The sequence below is a fragment of the Lontra canadensis genome, unplaced genomic scaffold (genome assembly GCF_010015895.1).
Source record: "Lontra canadensis isolate GAN:19392208 unplaced genomic scaffold, GSC_riverotter_1.0 scaffold38, whole genome shotgun sequence".
Taxonomy (NCBI): domain Eukaryota; kingdom Metazoa; phylum Chordata; class Mammalia; order Carnivora; family Mustelidae; genus Lontra; species Lontra canadensis.
In genome coordinates this window covers 2,850,296-2,865,583 of record NW_022631032.1, presented here as the reverse complement: position 1 = coordinate 2,865,583, position 15,288 = coordinate 2,850,296, and the positions used below count along the sequence as shown (strand labels likewise).

The 15,288-nt window shown below is 42.8% G+C and overlaps 2 protein-coding genes across 8 annotated transcripts in view; both read right to left on the bottom strand.

The window, feature by feature from the left end:
* The window catches only part of RNF168 (ring finger protein 168), a 41,989-nt gene extending 38,977 nt beyond the window's left edge, over nucleotides 1-3,012 (bottom strand). For 2 of the 5 annotated variants that reach the window (XM_032869369.1, XM_032869373.1), the window contains exon 1: nucleotides 2,048-2,724. In XM_032869369.1, the coding sequence (XP_032725260.1) occupies nucleotides 2,048-2,348 (301 nt within the window). In that variant the 5' untranslated portion in view covers nucleotides 2,349-2,724. The other 3 variants (XM_032869372.1, XM_032869371.1, XM_032869370.1) reach the window with 3 other exon arrangements.
* A 4,983-nt stretch (nucleotides 3,013-7,995) lies between these two features.
* Nucleotides 7,996-12,825, bottom strand: SMCO1 (single-pass membrane protein with coiled-coil domains 1). 3 transcript variants are annotated; one of them, XM_032869774.1, is made up of 3 exons: nucleotides 12,663-12,825; nucleotides 9,234-9,383; nucleotides 7,996-8,798 (listed from the first exon to the last, which is right to left on the bottom strand). In XM_032869774.1, exons 1-3 carry the CDS (start codon nucleotides 12,710-12,712, stop codon nucleotides 8,354-8,356), a joined length of 645 nt encoding a protein of 214 aa, XP_032725665.1. In that variant the 5' UTR covers nucleotides 12,713-12,825; the 3' UTR covers nucleotides 7,996-8,353. The 3 variants fall into 3 exon arrangements, with proteins under 3 accessions (XP_032725665.1, XP_032725667.1, XP_032725666.1); XM_032869776.1 differs by having other exon boundaries at nucleotides 12,759-12,825; XM_032869775.1 differs by lacking the exon at nucleotides 12,663-12,825 and adding an exon at nucleotides 11,900-12,014.
* Nucleotides 12,826-15,288: the final 2,463 nt, after the last annotated feature.

The window sequence follows — 15,288 nt, the reverse complement described above, 5'->3', positions numbered from 1 at the left end:
TTGTACACTTTGCGGGGGGGGGGGAGCAAGCGTGCACAAGCAGGTGCACATGCACTTGGGCAGGGGAAGGAAGGGCAGAGGGAGAGGGAGCCAAGTAGGCTCCATCTCACAACCCTAAGATTGTGACCTGAGCCGAAATCAAGAGTTGGATGCTTAACTGACTGAGCCACCCAGGAGCCCCTGATTTGTACACTTTTGTATATATGTTATACTGCAATAGAATTTACATGAAAAAATCAAGGAGAATCAACCTCCAGGACAGTAAAGTGAGGAGATCTGTAGAAGAGTTCTTCAACAAAACAACCACAACTAGAGAATAGATAACTGGTCCTATAATCCCTGGAAATTGTCCTAGGAACATATAGCAAATGAAGAAATATTTCCCCCAAAACTTACTAAATCTCATTAAGAAAAATAAGAAACTCTGGCACTTGAGCCATTACCACCTCCCCCCACTACCCAGCTAAAAAAGAGGGAGGCTCCACTCCAAGTGGGGTTGCCAAGCCAGGGCTCCCTGTCTCCCCAGCTCCAGGTAAAGGGCTATGGGATCCCTCTGGGAGAAACAAACTGCCAGCATGTCTTATCCCTTCCAGCTCACTGTTGCAGAGGCTGAATTCCAGGTAAGTGGACCTGAGAGACCGTGGGCTCCCTTCCTCCACCCACTTTAAACGTACAAAGGAGAAAGGTTACCCCCCAGCACAGCAGGTAGAGAACACTATGGCCCCATTGCCCTCAACACAGCTCATTTATAGGGCAAAGGTTCTAGGGCAGGCAAGCCAATTAGACTGGAGGCTACTATGCCAGCCTACTGCTCACCTCATGATCCCAGAGTTCTGGGATCGAGTCCTTGCTCAGCGGGGAGCCTGGTTCTCCCTCTGCCTGCGGCTCTCCCTGCTTGTGTGCTCTGTTTCTGACAAATAAATAAATAAAATCTTTTAAAAAAATCCTTTCTACATAAAAAAAAAAAAAAAGAATTACCATATGACCCAACACTTCCACTCCTAGGTACATACACAAAGAACAGGAAATGTTCAAATACTTATACAAAGAATATTTATATCAGCACTACTCAAATAGCTAAAAAATGGAAACAATGCAAGTATCCAACAATGGATCAAGTGAGTATGGCATAAGGCTAGGATGAAAAGAATAGGGGTGCCTGGGTGGCTCAGTGGGTTAAGCCTCTGCCTTCGGCTCGGGTCATGATCGCAAGGTCCTGGGATCGAGTCCCACATCGAGCTCTCTGCTAGGCAGGGAGCCTGCTTCCTCCTCTCTCTCTCTCTCTCTACTTGTGATCTCTCTGTCAAATAAATAAAATCTTAAAAAAAAAAAAAAAAAAGACTGCCAGCCTGGGTGGCTCAGTGGGTTAAAGCCTCTGCATTCGGCTCAGTCGTGATCCCGGGGTCCTGGGATCCAGCCCTGCGTCAGGCTCTCTGCTAGGCAGGGAGCCTGCTTCTTCCTCCCTCTTTCTCTGTCTGCCTCTCTGCCCACTTGTGATCTCTGTCTGTCAAATGAATAAACAAAATCTTAAAAAAAAAAAAAAAAAAAAGAATAACTGAACTAGATGGAACTGGTCCCTGAAAGCTATTTGAGGTTCACTGCATGCTTAAGGGAAGAACTAAATGAATGGAGATGTACTGCTGTAGTCAAGTAAGTTAAAGAAAATAACTGAAAGTAAAAGAAACAGTAATACAGGAATCCAGTACTTTTTGTACTTCTGGGGTTGCTCTACTGACTACTGCTCATTTGTGGATATTTATATAACTTTCACATGACTGAACTGCTCTATGTGGGCCATTCTTCTGGTTTGTTTCTTTGTCATTTTCAATCCAACAAACAACTGAATGCAGCCTGGACATCCTCACAATGAACAAAACGTTACCATCGACCTCAATCAACATTTTGGGGCCCATAAAACCCAAATCTCCACTAAAGATTTAGACTAATATTAATCGGCTTTTTGTTCTTTTTGAAAATGGATTAGTGGTGATTCACTTTTTAAAGGATTTTGATTTTTCAGACAACACGGACGCTGGGTTTTACTCACCTATTTCCTCTGATTCCTGCCCAGAGACTCTAAGCTTGCATTCCTTTGGATAGTGTTTTTGGATTAATTCCCAAAGTTCCATGTTGACAAGAGAATTTCTTCGGGTGTGGTATCGGGTCCACGAAGAGACCCGGCGGCGACAGAAGGGACAGCATAAACTTGCCTTTTCGACAGTCGATTGGAAGCATGGGTTACAGAGCGTGTGATTACAAGGCAGTGTTACGGGCTCGATTAGGATTTCCACACAGATGCGGCACAGGCATTCCGACAAGGAGGGGATGGCGTTTTTGGGTACAGCCATTTTTATATGCTAAAAAGGCACACTCAACATCAATACCTGAAAGAGAAAGAATCTTAATTCCGGCCCAACTACGGATAAAGGAAATTAACACCTTTGTGCTTAAATATTATGCCCAGTAGCGTATCAGAATTCAGAGACTGGGAGCATCCCATAACGTCTTGAAGCAAAAGGGCGCTTTGCGATCCAGGGAAACGGGGCTGCCCTGGAAGGCGGCGTGTTTATCCATGTTTAAGACAAATGTCGGGTAATGAAACGAACCTTTCCGTCGGGAGACCGAGGCTGCTCCGAGGCATTAACACAACCGTTGCTGCAAGGCCGGCGGTGCGCTCCAGCTCTCCCGCGCGGCGGGAGGTACGCGCCAAGTTCCCCTCCTCCCTCTTACCCGCGGAGGGTGCTCCCGGAGCTCCCGGCTGCCAAGCCCGAGGCCGCCCAGGCGCGAAGCTCGGGGCCGCAGCTCCGGGCCGTAGCTCCGGGAAGAAAGTTGTTTCCGCCCGGGCGCCGGGCTGCGCGGGAGCACGACTTCCGTTTTACCGTTGCTGTGGCAGCAGCACGTGAGCCCCCACGTTCCACCTTTCGTGCACCTTGAGCCGTTTCCCGGCGCTCTGAGCCCACAGTCCCCTTTCTTCGCTCAGCCCCAAATACCTAACCTTGGCAGCGGCGCCGTAGCAACCCGACAAGGGCCAGTGACGTCACAACTGCCCAACCAAACGGCCCCTCCCACCCAGAGAACCGCCCAAGGGCCGACACAGCTGACGTTCGGCTGGGCGGGACTTCCGGGTCCTGTCCGCCCCGCCCGCCCCGCCCTGCGCCTTTCCCGCAGGGCGAAGGGCCCTCCCCTTACGTTACAGTCCTTTTCACTGCGGACACCAGTGAGTGTCGTGAGGTTGGTCTCTGACTGGGAAAGGGAAGCGTCAAAACAGATTGAGGACCAAACAGAAATTTTGAAAATTCTTCCCTCTTCTTAAAATCTGCTCCTCAGACTACTTTTCTATTTCTGCTATCTTGTACCAAACCTCTTGGGTCGCTTTCTGAAGTTCTTAGGAAAGCATCTCCTAGGTTATCTCCTAGAAAGTTTGTAGCCGGAGAATCCGCAGACTTGCTACAGTTTTAACAACCACTGCCACCGCCTTCTATAACCCACCCCTTATGAAATCTGAGGCCCGGAGATAGGTTGTTCTAGGATTGCCTTCCCTTCGAAGTGTTGTCCCAAATTGACCTCTTGTGCTCTGGGGCCGAAATATGTAAGGCAAAGACAGAGCTTGGGTATAAAGAAGGAAGATAGTTTATTTCTTTGCCAGGCGAAGGAGGGTGCAGCAGACTAATGCCTTAAGACTGCCAGCCTGGGGCTGCCTGGGTGGCTCAGTGGGTTAAGCCTCTGCCTTCGGCTTGGGTCATGATCTCAAGGTTCTGGGATCGAGCTCTCCGCTAGGTGGGGAACCTGCTTCCTCCTCTATCACTACTTGTGATCTTTCTTTGTCAAATAAATAAAATCTTAAAAAAAAAAAAAAAAAAAAAGACTGCCAGCCTGCCCAGGCCAACAGGCTGAGGGGTTTCATAGGAAACTGCAGGATCTGGGCAGTTTTGACAGGAATCTGGTAGGGGTTGGCCTCGCGTTGCATATGTTTTCCAGGTGGTCTCAGGACTAGCGCTGCCTTGGGCCTTCCAAGTTTCGATACTGAGTATCAACATGGATACCAGGTTTTTGGAACAAAGGATTCTACAGAAAAACAAGTGAAAGGGAGGGCAGGCCTCAAAAATAAGGGAGAAAATTTTGTTCAGATTAAAGTCAAGATTTGCTGAAGCATTAGTATGTCCATCTTATTTTCCATCCATTCCTTATTTTTATTTTTTTATCATCTTTTTAAATTATTTGTTTCAGGCGTACAGGTCTGTGATTTGATTCATCAGTCTTATATAATACCCAGTGCACATTACAACACATACTCTCCCTGATGTCCCTGATGTCCATGACTAATCCCTGCCATCCCTTCACCCCGCACTCCCCAGCCCCCACCCCCCACCCTCTACCCCCCTACCCCCCCACCCCCCACCCCAGCCAGCAACCCTCAGTTTGTTTCCTGTGGTTAAAATTCTCTTATGGATTGTCTTCCTCTCTGGTTTCATCTTGTTTCATTTTTTCCTCTCTTCCCCTATGATTCTCGGCCTTCTTAAATTACACATATCAGTGAGATCATAAAATAATTGTTTTACTCTGACTAATTTTGCTTAGCATAATACCCTCTGGTTCCATCCACATCAAATGCAACTGATTTCTGTGCATTGATTTTATATCTTGATACTTTACTGAATTCCTATATGAGTTCTAGCAATTTTGGGGTGGAGTCTTTTGGGTTTTCCACTTAGAGTATCATGTCATCTGCAAAGAGTGAGAGTTTGACTTCTTTGCTGATTCTGATGCCTTTTATTTCTTTTTGTTGTCTGACTGATGAGGCTAGGACTTCTAGTACTATATTGAACAGCAGTGGTGATAGTGGACATCCCTGCCATGTTGCTGTCTGTAGAGGAAAAGCTCTTAGTTTTTCCCCATTGAGAATGATACTGGCTGTGGGTTTATCATAAATGGCTCTTATGAAATTGAGGTGTGTACCTCTCTACCCCTACACTGTGAAGAGTTGGTTTTTTGGTGGGTTTTTTTTTTTTAAGGTTTTTGTATATTTGTATATGTGCTGCTGAAGCGAGCACAAGTTTTTTGTATATTTGTAAGAGACAGGGAGAGCACAGAGAGCGGCAGGCAGAGGGAGAAGCAGACTCCCCACTGAACAGGGAGCCCGATGCAGGACTCTTGATCCCAGAACCTTGGGATCATGACCTGAGCTGAAGGCAGATGCTTAACCGACTGAGCTACCCAGGCATCCCACCGTGAAGAGCTTTAATCAAGAAAGAATGTTATGCTTTATCAAATGCTTTTTCTGCATCTACCGAGAGGATCATATGGTTCTTGTCTGTCCTTTTATTTATATAGTGTATGACATTGATTGATTTGCAGATGTTGGACCAACGTTTCAGCCCAGGAATAAATCCCACTTGGTTGTGGTGGATAATCCTTTTAAAAACATCCGTTCATTTCCATAGCAGTTTCATAGGGCTTAGAAAACAAACTACAGGGTGCCTCAATCCTGGGGTTTAGCAGTCATGTGCATCATTTGTGATGAACTCCTGTATTATTAAATTTCAATCTAGAACAATCAAAATTACAAAGGAAGTGAAAAAATATTTTAACATTTTATGCATTCTGAAATAAGTTTTTTCACTTTGATACTAAGTTCTTGTCCTGACACCTGATCCTACTGTTTTGAATTCTATGATAAAAGTAGGTTTTGGGATGCCTGGCTGGCTCAGTAGGTGGATCATGTGGCTCTTGATCTCATATGAGCATGAGCCCCACATTGGGTGTAAAGAGTACTTAAATTTTTTTTTAATTTAAAAAAAAGTAGGTTTTGGCTAGAAAAACCACAGGGATTAAATAGACCAATCCCTAGTACTTCAGAACAAAGCCAAGAGACAGAAAATAGAATGATGGTTGCCAAGGGCCAGGAGAGTTATTGTTTAATGGGTACAGAGTTTATTTTCAGATGGATGGTAGTGATGGTTGCACAATATTATGAATGTATATACTACCCTGAACTGTCCACTTAAAAGTGGTTAAGAGGGTAAATTTTATGTTGTATGTATTTTATCACAATAAGAAATTTTTTTGAAAAGCAGGCCTGAGTTTTTTGAGGAAATGTTACTTAGATGTAAAGGAAGAGAAAAAAATCACTGCATGAATAAGTCTTTAAGGTCTTTTGGGTTTGCTGAGGCCATGGAAGTTGGCCAGATGGTTTCTAGATGGAGCCAAAGCAAAGAGGTGTGGGCCCTTGGTAGAACATTTTGGGAGCTTTTGTTTTGTTTTAATGTGAATTTGGAAACCTTTGGTTGTCATCTACTTGTCCATGATATCAACACCTGAGCCTAAAATTTTAGGCTCCCTAATATGGTTCCAACTTTCTTTTCCCTGTGGAATATCCCATTATTCTTTTTTTTTTTTTCTTAAGATTTATTTATTTATTTGAGAGATCGAGAGTGCAGTAGGGATGGGCACAAGAGAGGAGAGAAACTCAAGCCGACTCTGTGCTGAGCGTGGAGCCCAATTTGAGCCTGGATCCCACGATCCCAAGATCATGACCTGAGCTAAAACCAAGAAATGGACACCCAACTGACTGAGCCACCCAGTTGCCCTTCTCCCATTATTTTTTAAAACATTCAACTCTGATCTAGTCACTGGCATCCAGATCTTGTGCTTTCAGGCCATAGTTTGAAATCTTAATTCATCCTAATGTCTTATTTTGTTGTTTTGCCTACTTGAAGGATCAATTCAGTATGCTTCCTCCTGGAAGTATTTCTCTCACACAGTGATAACCCTCCTCTGAACTCACCCTGTCATGTATTGCTTAGTGATAGTGGGTTTTTTGTAGTCTTATTATGTAACTCTTGCATTTTGATTTCTATGTTCAGATATTTATGTTTATGTAATATGCTTCCTTAGATTTCCTTGGCCTTGTTCACTTTCTGGACCCACAGTCCCTTGCTCTGCCTGAGGCTGACCTATTGCATTTCTAGAATCTCTTCCTTCACTTTGGAATTCCAGTAAAGCACTGCACTGAGCAAGGCAGTTACTGGCTTCTCACTGGCTGCTGGGAGGGCTTAAATGATGCATCCTGGAAGTATTGGGGGGGAGGGAGGGGTCACTCTCTATGGAACAAATGTCAGCCAACTGAAAACAGTAGACTAAGTGAGCATGACAGAAAAATGCCCTTTCCATCTTCCTTCCAAGGCATGGTTTCTCCAAACAGTGTGTCTGGAGAGGTCAAGACTGCATTTTTTTTTTCCAAGATGTTATTTTTGAGTAATCTCTGCACCCAAAATGGGGCTCAAACTTACAACCTTGAGATGGAGAGTCAAATGCTCTACTGACTGAGCCAACCAGATGCTCCAAGACTGAGTGCATTCATCTACCAAGCAAGCTGCTGTGTCTCATGGCTCATTTTCAAAGAGGGACCAGCAAGGTAACACATCATATTGTATTACTTCGAATCCTCTGCCTAACTCCTTCCAGAGTGTCACCTCATTTTGGTTAATCTGAATCTGTACGTCTCAAATAAAGCATAAGCATTTAACCTTTACCTGGAAGATGGGATCTGCATTTTCAAATGTTTCTGCTATTCACATCACCTGGTACATGGCATTTGGTGTTCAATAAATTTTTTAAAAAATTTTTAGATTTTATTTTTAAGTAATTTCTGTATCCAATGTGGGGCTCGAACCTACAACTCTGAGGATCAAGAATCATATGCTCTTATCAACCAAGCCAGCCAGGTGGCCCAGTAAATATTTTAATATATAGTCAATGTGCAAGAGTTCCATTTCCTGTGTAAAATAACTATGGTAGTGTACCAGAGAAAAAAATGCACAACATACAATAAATATTAGGTGTTTTTATTGTTGTTTTTTTGTCTTTTAGTATGCAGTACATTCACATGGCTCAAAATTCAAAAATTTACAAAATGGAGTAACAGTGAAAATAATTCCTCCTACTTTTGACCCCTAGCCTCTTCGTTTTTCCTCCTGACACAACCAACGTTCTTACTTTCTAATATATCTCTCCAGAAACAGTTTATGAATTTTGTGGATATATTAGCTTGTGTGTCTGTGTGTGTGTGTGTGTGTGTGTATTTGTTTTTGCCCTTTTTTCCTACTTCACAATATATAGGAAATATTTGAAAACAATACATCTTGGTGATAACTCCATATCATTTTACAGTTACACAAAGAACTTCTTCATTCTCTAATATTGCTACAGAAAAAGTATCCATTGTATCAATTTATCATATTTAAGGCTTCCCTCACTTTTGTTATAAAAATAAGCCTGTAATAAATTGTACATGCATCTTTTCCCCCCATTTGCAAGATAAATTCCTAGAAGTAGAGTCTCTTGGTCATCAAAATTAGTTTCTGACTGGTGGTAGCAACTCTTTTAGCGATGACTTTTGCTCTTCGGGGGCCCTCACTGCTTTCCCCTTCTCAATGATCTGAACAGCCTTCAGTAAACCATCCTGCAGAGCCTGATTCTTTACCATGTTAGTGATTAGGAAAGTGACATCCCTGATATACATCTGCCTCACTTTAGCACCATAGTATTCTGCCCTGTGGCCATGGGCAATAAAGAAGGTACAAAGGGCTGTGATATCTTCTTCTTGCAGCCCACACTCCTCCAGGACAGACTCCCACACAACTCCAACGCGCTGGTTCTTGACTTTTCGTCTCAGAATAGAGGTTAAGGTGGGAAGACCTCGCACCAGGTCTGGTAGCTTGTCAAGCACACGAATGTGCAAGCAGATGAGAACTTCAGTGACGTAGCTGTATAAAATATTCAGTTCCATTGAAGTGAATCTACAAAAAATGTGGAGAGCTTCTTAATCAGTAGAACTCTTTCTGCACAAACAAAAAAACAAAAGAATTCTACTTGGATACAAACCCACGAGAAGAACCATTTTAGAAAGTATTTTAGAAAATATTTTAGAACTAGGACCTGCACTATACAGGATAGCTTAGTTCTCAGGCCATTCATACTACACATTTCTCAAAAGCAGAGGACTTACATCACCCATCTCTGTGTTAAGCAAGACATTGGCAAACAAGAGACACTGTGACAAGATGTATATGACAGTACTGGCATATGAACGGCTGCTCAAGTTAAACTTTTTTGAATGAATTGACCTCAGAAAATAGCATTTTTTCACAATCCATTGAAATTCAAGTTTAGAATGACTGCTGCAAGCTCTCACAAAGCCATGAAATTCCACCAATTTCTCACTGCATACTCACTTGGGGGCCAGAACTGCTCTCCACAGCTCATCCTGGGCTGCCTGGCTTGCCAAAGCCTTGCTGTGCTGTTCAAATCTCTGGGTCAGACTATCCTTGGTGAAACCCATTTCTTTAAACTGTGCTTCTAAACCTTGGAGTTTGTGGTCTACTCTATAGGATAAAAGAATCAAGGGAGACTTTAGGACAAGGGACAAAACTAAGGTTTTGCCTTAAAGCTCTAATGTATTGTTTATAATCACTATTAATTGGGGTAGCTATTTAAATTTAAGATGATGGATAGATATTCTTATTTGCCATTCTCTTTAGCCATCATCCTAATTCCTATGTTCCTTATATTGCCAAACTTTTAATGGTCTAATTACTTGAATTATCTGCCACCTCTTGATTTTGTATTGTACTTTATACTTTCAGAAGTATTTTAGGGGCGCCTGTCTGGCTAAGTCAATGGAGCCTGTAACTCTCAATCTCAGGGTCTTGAGTTCAAGACCCACACTGGGCATAGAGCCTACTTTAAAGAAAGAAGTACTTTAAATACAAGCATTACTCTTATTTTCACAACAGCCATAAGAAGTGAAGCAGTCATTTTTATCATTCTACTGATAAAGAAACTGAAGGGTGCCTGGTGGGCTCAGTCAGAAGAGCGTGGGACTTTTGATCCCCGTGTCATGAGTTCAAGCCCTACATGGGCATAGAGATTACTAAAAAAAATAAATAAACTTAACAGATAAAAAAATTGAGTCTCCAAGAGATTGAGACCCAGTGTCATAGCTAGCCAGTGCTGGGACCTGTATTTAATAAGGTACATTTCTCTACTCTACTCTGACTGCCCAAATCCTATCCTACCTTCAAGGATAAGCTCACTTTCCACTGTTTGTTTGAATCCGCTAGCCTTTCTGCCCGGAGATCATCCAGCCAAAGACTTAATTTTCACAGGGACTGCCTCTACTACCTGTCACTCCCCACCTCCTGCTTTATTTTTAGAGGTAGCATTTCATGAATGAAATTGTAAGCTGTTTGAGGGAGGGAATCAGAGACTATTTCTCCGGGTGAGAAATAGTCACCCAGAGTGACTATTTCTGGGTCGCTCAGTAATTAAGCGTCTGCCTTTGGCTCCGGTCAGGATCCCAGAGTCCTGGGATTGAGCCCCACATCAGGCTCTCTGCTCAGTGGGAAGTCTGCTTCTCCTTCTCCCACTCTCCCTGCTTGTGTCCCTCTCCCTGTCAAATAAATACATTAGAAAAAAAATTGAAAAAAAAAGAGACTATTTCTGGGACATCTTTACACCTATTCCCTAATATCTAGAAAAGGCCTTAGACAGAACTAATAAAATACATCTCATATGATCCATGTCCCTGATGCGGATGAGTTGCTGAGCTGCGTAACCTCGCATGGGCATTTGGGTAGCTCTAAACAGCCTTAATCATCAGGGGGCGCTGTGGCACCAGAATTATGTCAAACTGAGTCACAGAGAACTGAAACAACACAACTCAGCTGCCTGAAGGACCCCACATTTTTTTTTTCATGAAAGAAGTGATACACTAATATACATACCACGTCCCTGAGCTTCTATGTCCCAGTTCTTCTATATCCAGGTTCTGTCCTTTACCATCTTTTCTTCTTGGTCCTCACTTTATCTTAAGGCTAATTCAGCTTCAGGTATCACATCTCTACTAAGCTCTAGACCCATATCTTTATGTTTTGTGCATCTCCACCTGGGTGGAGATGTCAAACTCAACTGTCCTAAACTGAGAGGCCAACTATCCCACACCCCCATCATCAGAAATTACTATGGTGGAATCTTCTCACTGTTCAGGATATTTTGTTTACATACAGATAAGGCCCACTATGAAATGTTTGGTGTTTTGCAATGTCATCTGGCATACTGTTTTGTATTAACTTTGACACCTTTAAGACTATGTTGTTTGTAGGTCATCTCTAGCTTGTCAAGTCAGTGTAAAAGTTCACAATTGTTAACAGTTTTTTGGAAGCCTCTCACCAAAAAGCATTCCCACACCATTCCAAATAAATCCTAAACCACATGTCTGCAAATTCAAGTCTGTTTTCTACAATTCCCCAGATTAGTGATACCACCATCTATTCAATTACTTGAACTAAAAATCTCAGAATAATTTTTACCTTTTTTTCCTCCCTCTTTATTAATGCCTCTAAATTATCCCTTCCTCTCTATCACCACTAAGCCAGTTAATGACTATCTTTCACTTTGACCTAGGATTGCAGTAGCCTAACTGAATCCTTGCTTTCAATTTCTGCTACTACTAATCCATCCTCTAGAAATATGCTGCTGCCATTTTTTAAAGACTTTATTATTTATTTAAGAGAAAGAGAGAGGAGGAGCAGAGAGGAGAGGGAGAAGTAGGGAGCCTGATGCATGCAGGACTCCATCCCAGGACTCTGGGATCATGACCTGAGCTTAAGGTGGACACTTAACCGACTGAGCCACCCAGACACCCCAATATGTTGCTTTAAAAAAAATTTTTTTTAATTTATTTATTCGTCAGTGAGAGAGAGAGAAAGAAGGAGAAAAAGCACAAGCGGGGGAGGGGCAGGCAGAGGAAGAAGCAGCCTCCCCACTGAGCAAGGAGCCCAATGTGGGACTCAATTCCAAGACCTAGGGATCATGACCTGAGCCGAAGGCAGACACTTAACTGACTGAGCCACCCAGGCATCCCTAGAAATGTGCTTCTGAAACATAATTCTGTTCATGTAACTCAACCGATTATCCATGTTGCCCATTGATACAGTTATGGCCAAACTGGGTATCTTCAGGAGGATAAACATAAAACCTTTAACCTTTGCTCCTATCTTCTGCCCGTCCTTTCATAGACTAGTCACTAATCACGTGAGACATCTAGCAGCTGACTGAAAAGAGCATGGGATTCCAGGCGTCTGTGGCTTCCATATACTTTACCTCACCCCAGAATTCCTTCCCATATTTTTCTTTCTCATAACCCTTTACTCACACTTTAAGATCTAACTTAAATGTCTCTCTATAAATGGTTCCTTTTCCGAGTATAAAAGGCAAATTAATTGATCCTTTCTTCCTGTCCTCAGGGCTCTTTAGGAAAATCACATTAAATTCTAGTATTTTTGAATACTAATGTTCTCCCTATAGGCTTTGAACTCCTTGAGGACAGAAAACATGTTTTACTTATTTTGTATACCTAGAATATAGCACATGCATTAATTGAATGAATTCACCTGGAATGGAAATAATTTTTATTATTAATTTATATTTTTTAACCTGGTTAAAAAATATAAAGTGGTTTAAACTTAAACTACTTTAAACAGAGATAGAATTCTAATTAGCATATCTATAGTTCTTTGCCTGTTTTTATTCTTTATTCTTCTCTTACCCATCTTCCCATTAAAGCAGACAATGCTTGCTCCCTCCCTGGAGCCCTTAGGAACCTTTTCATCGCCTCCTTCAAGGATATCAGAGTTGTGGTTTCGCTGGTCATCTTCTCAAGGCAAAATGAAAGGAAACAAAACAAGGAAAACAAAAACCTAGTGGAGGTTTGAATCCAGGGTTTTCTGTTGTCTTCCACTCAGCAACAGGCAGCAGCAGGATGAGTATTTGATCTAAATTCTGTCTGAAAGGTCACTCAGTACAAGAAGCTTTTAATAGCTTGTATATCCAAATATAGTTTCAAAGAACTCATCGTGTGAGCACAGGTGTCCTAGAACGCACTGTAATATTTGCTTTTGTAAAGTGAGCCATAGTACATCAACAAACAAGATGTAATCATGGCTCTGGGTGTATTCCAGTAAATGTATATATGGATATATACAAGGATTAAATTTGATGGAAATATTACTCTCAAATTTTAACAGCTTAATTATTCAACTATAATCTTAAATTAAGTTTAAAGACATCCCTGACCTTATATGTAGTATTATATCAATGCTAAAAATCTAATCATCCTCAAAAAATAATAAATATTCATTGAGAGTTTCTAGTATTAGATTAAGTATTGAAAATAAAAGCAGGAGTTCCTGGATGGCTTGGTTGGTTAAGGGTCTGCCTTCCATTCAGGTCATGATCTGGGAGTTCCAGAATGGAGCCCTGCATCAGGCTCCCTGCTCAGTGGGGAGTCTGCTTCTCCCTCTGCCCCTCACCCTGCTGGCATGCTCTTTCTCTCCCTCAAACAAATAAAATCCTTAAAAATAAATACATACGTACATACATACATATATATGTAGGTACATAAATACGTAACAAAATAAAAACCGACCTAAAACAGGACCCCTGAATTCAATGTGTTTAAACTCTAATTGGGAAGGCAGGACATACACTTAAAAAGAATATGCATATAAAAGGTTGTGCACCAAATAGGTACAGACCATAAAAATCATAGATTAGAGTAAGTCACTGTAAGGGCCTATTTAGCCAGAGCAGCTCCATCCTGACCCTGTTCCCCACCCCCACCCCCCCCAGGGAACTTACTTAAAAACAAGTCCTGGAAACTAGTCCCAGGTTAACAAAGCCCAATACAAGGGTGGGTCAGGCCAGGTGGAGGTATCCAATCAGTGGGGGCGCATACTGTCTCCTAGCTACCAAGGAGTATGGGCCCCGCCCTTTGGGTGCCTTTTGGGTGCCCATTCTGACCAAGGTGATAGGCTAGTTCAAATATCTACCATAGGGTTAATTGTAATTCAGTTGGTCACTTATGTGTGACCTAGCAGGACTGTGCAGCTTTCTCTGTGTTACAATCTCATTGGCCACCGGTGCGTGGCCAGGCCCAACCACATGGCCTTTGCCCTTAAAAGCTGGTTTGTAAGGCAGAGAGTGGTCGCCTCTTTGCAAGAGACAGCCCTGGCCGGTCGTTTTGATTCTCGATGTTTGGCACGAAATAAAGATTTGCTTGACCTTTGCTTTGTATCAGTCTTGCTCCTTTGACCATGGACCCAACGTCACTAAATCCTTGGATAATTGAGAAATGCTAACATTGAAGGTAGAAGTTGAGCTTAGCCTTAAAGGAAAAGTAGGTCTTTGATTATCGAGCCCCACATCGGGCTCTCCACTCAGCAAGGAGCCTGCTTCCTCCTCTCTCTCTGCTTGTCTCTCTACTTGTGATCTGTCTGTCAAATAAATAAATAAAATCTTAAAAAAAAAATAGGTGAGGTTCAGTGGGGTGAGGTCCAGAGGCGAAGACCAAGAAAGAATTCTTGAGGGGCACCTGCGTGGCTCAGTGGGTTAAAACCTCTGCCTTCCGCTCGGGTCGTGGTTCCAGGGTCCTGGGATCAAGCCGCATCTGGCTTTCTGCTCAGCAGGAAGCCTGCTTCCTCCTCTCTCTCTTTGCCTACCTGCAATCTCTCTCTGTCAAATAAATAAATAAAATCTTAAAAAAAGAAAAAAGAATTCTTGAGACCTCTTTGGTGCAAAGTGGTGGTTTATTAAAGCACAGGGACAGGACCCATGGGTAGAAAGAGCTGCGGCCCTGGGGTTGTGAGGGGTGGCAGGTTATATACTACTGGGTTCGAGGCGGTAAGGAAAAAGGGAGGTTTCAATAGAACCTTCAAATGCTAAAGAGGACCTGTAAGATACCGGATGCCTTGAGGCCTTGAGGTCATTGTCAAGGTTTTTTCTCTAGCAAGGTATTAACATCAAGATAGTTGGGAGACTCCTAAAGAATGTCACAATATGTCCCTCCCAGGAATGGGAGTGGGGGAAGGTTTCAGGGTGTCAGCCTTTTGCTTTGTTCTCAGCCAGCCTTCTGTTCCCTCATTTTTTTTTTAAGATTTTATTTATTTATTTGACAGACAGAGATCACAAGTAGAGAGGCAGGCAGAGAGAGAGAGGGAAGCAGGCTCCCTGATGAGCAGAGAGCCCGATGCGGGACTCGATCCCAGGACTCTGAGATCATGACCTGAGCCAAAGGCAGCGGCTTAACCCACTGAGCCACCCAGGTGCCCTGTTCCCTCATCTTTGTGAGCAAAATCACAAAGGCAAAGTAGATGATGTGGTCAGGAAACAATAGGTGGATATGCTTTAAGCAAAAAATTCATGTGAGGGGGCACCTGGGTGGCTCAGTGG

Bases quoted from the DNA above. Each gene is read 5' to 3' on its own strand.
- SMCO1 (XM_032869774.1), bottom strand. From the start codon at position 12,712: ATGACCAGCGAAACCACAACTCTGATATCCTTGAAGGAGGCGATGAAA. The intron at 9,384-12,662 runs GTTCCTAAGGGC...TTTATCCTATAG, and splicing joins TTGAAGGAGGCGATGAAAAG to AGTAGACCACAAACTCCAAG. The intron at 8,799-9,233 runs GTGAGTATGCAG...CATTTTTTGTAG, and splicing joins AGAGCAGTTCTGGCCCCCAA to ATTCACTTCAATGGAACTGA.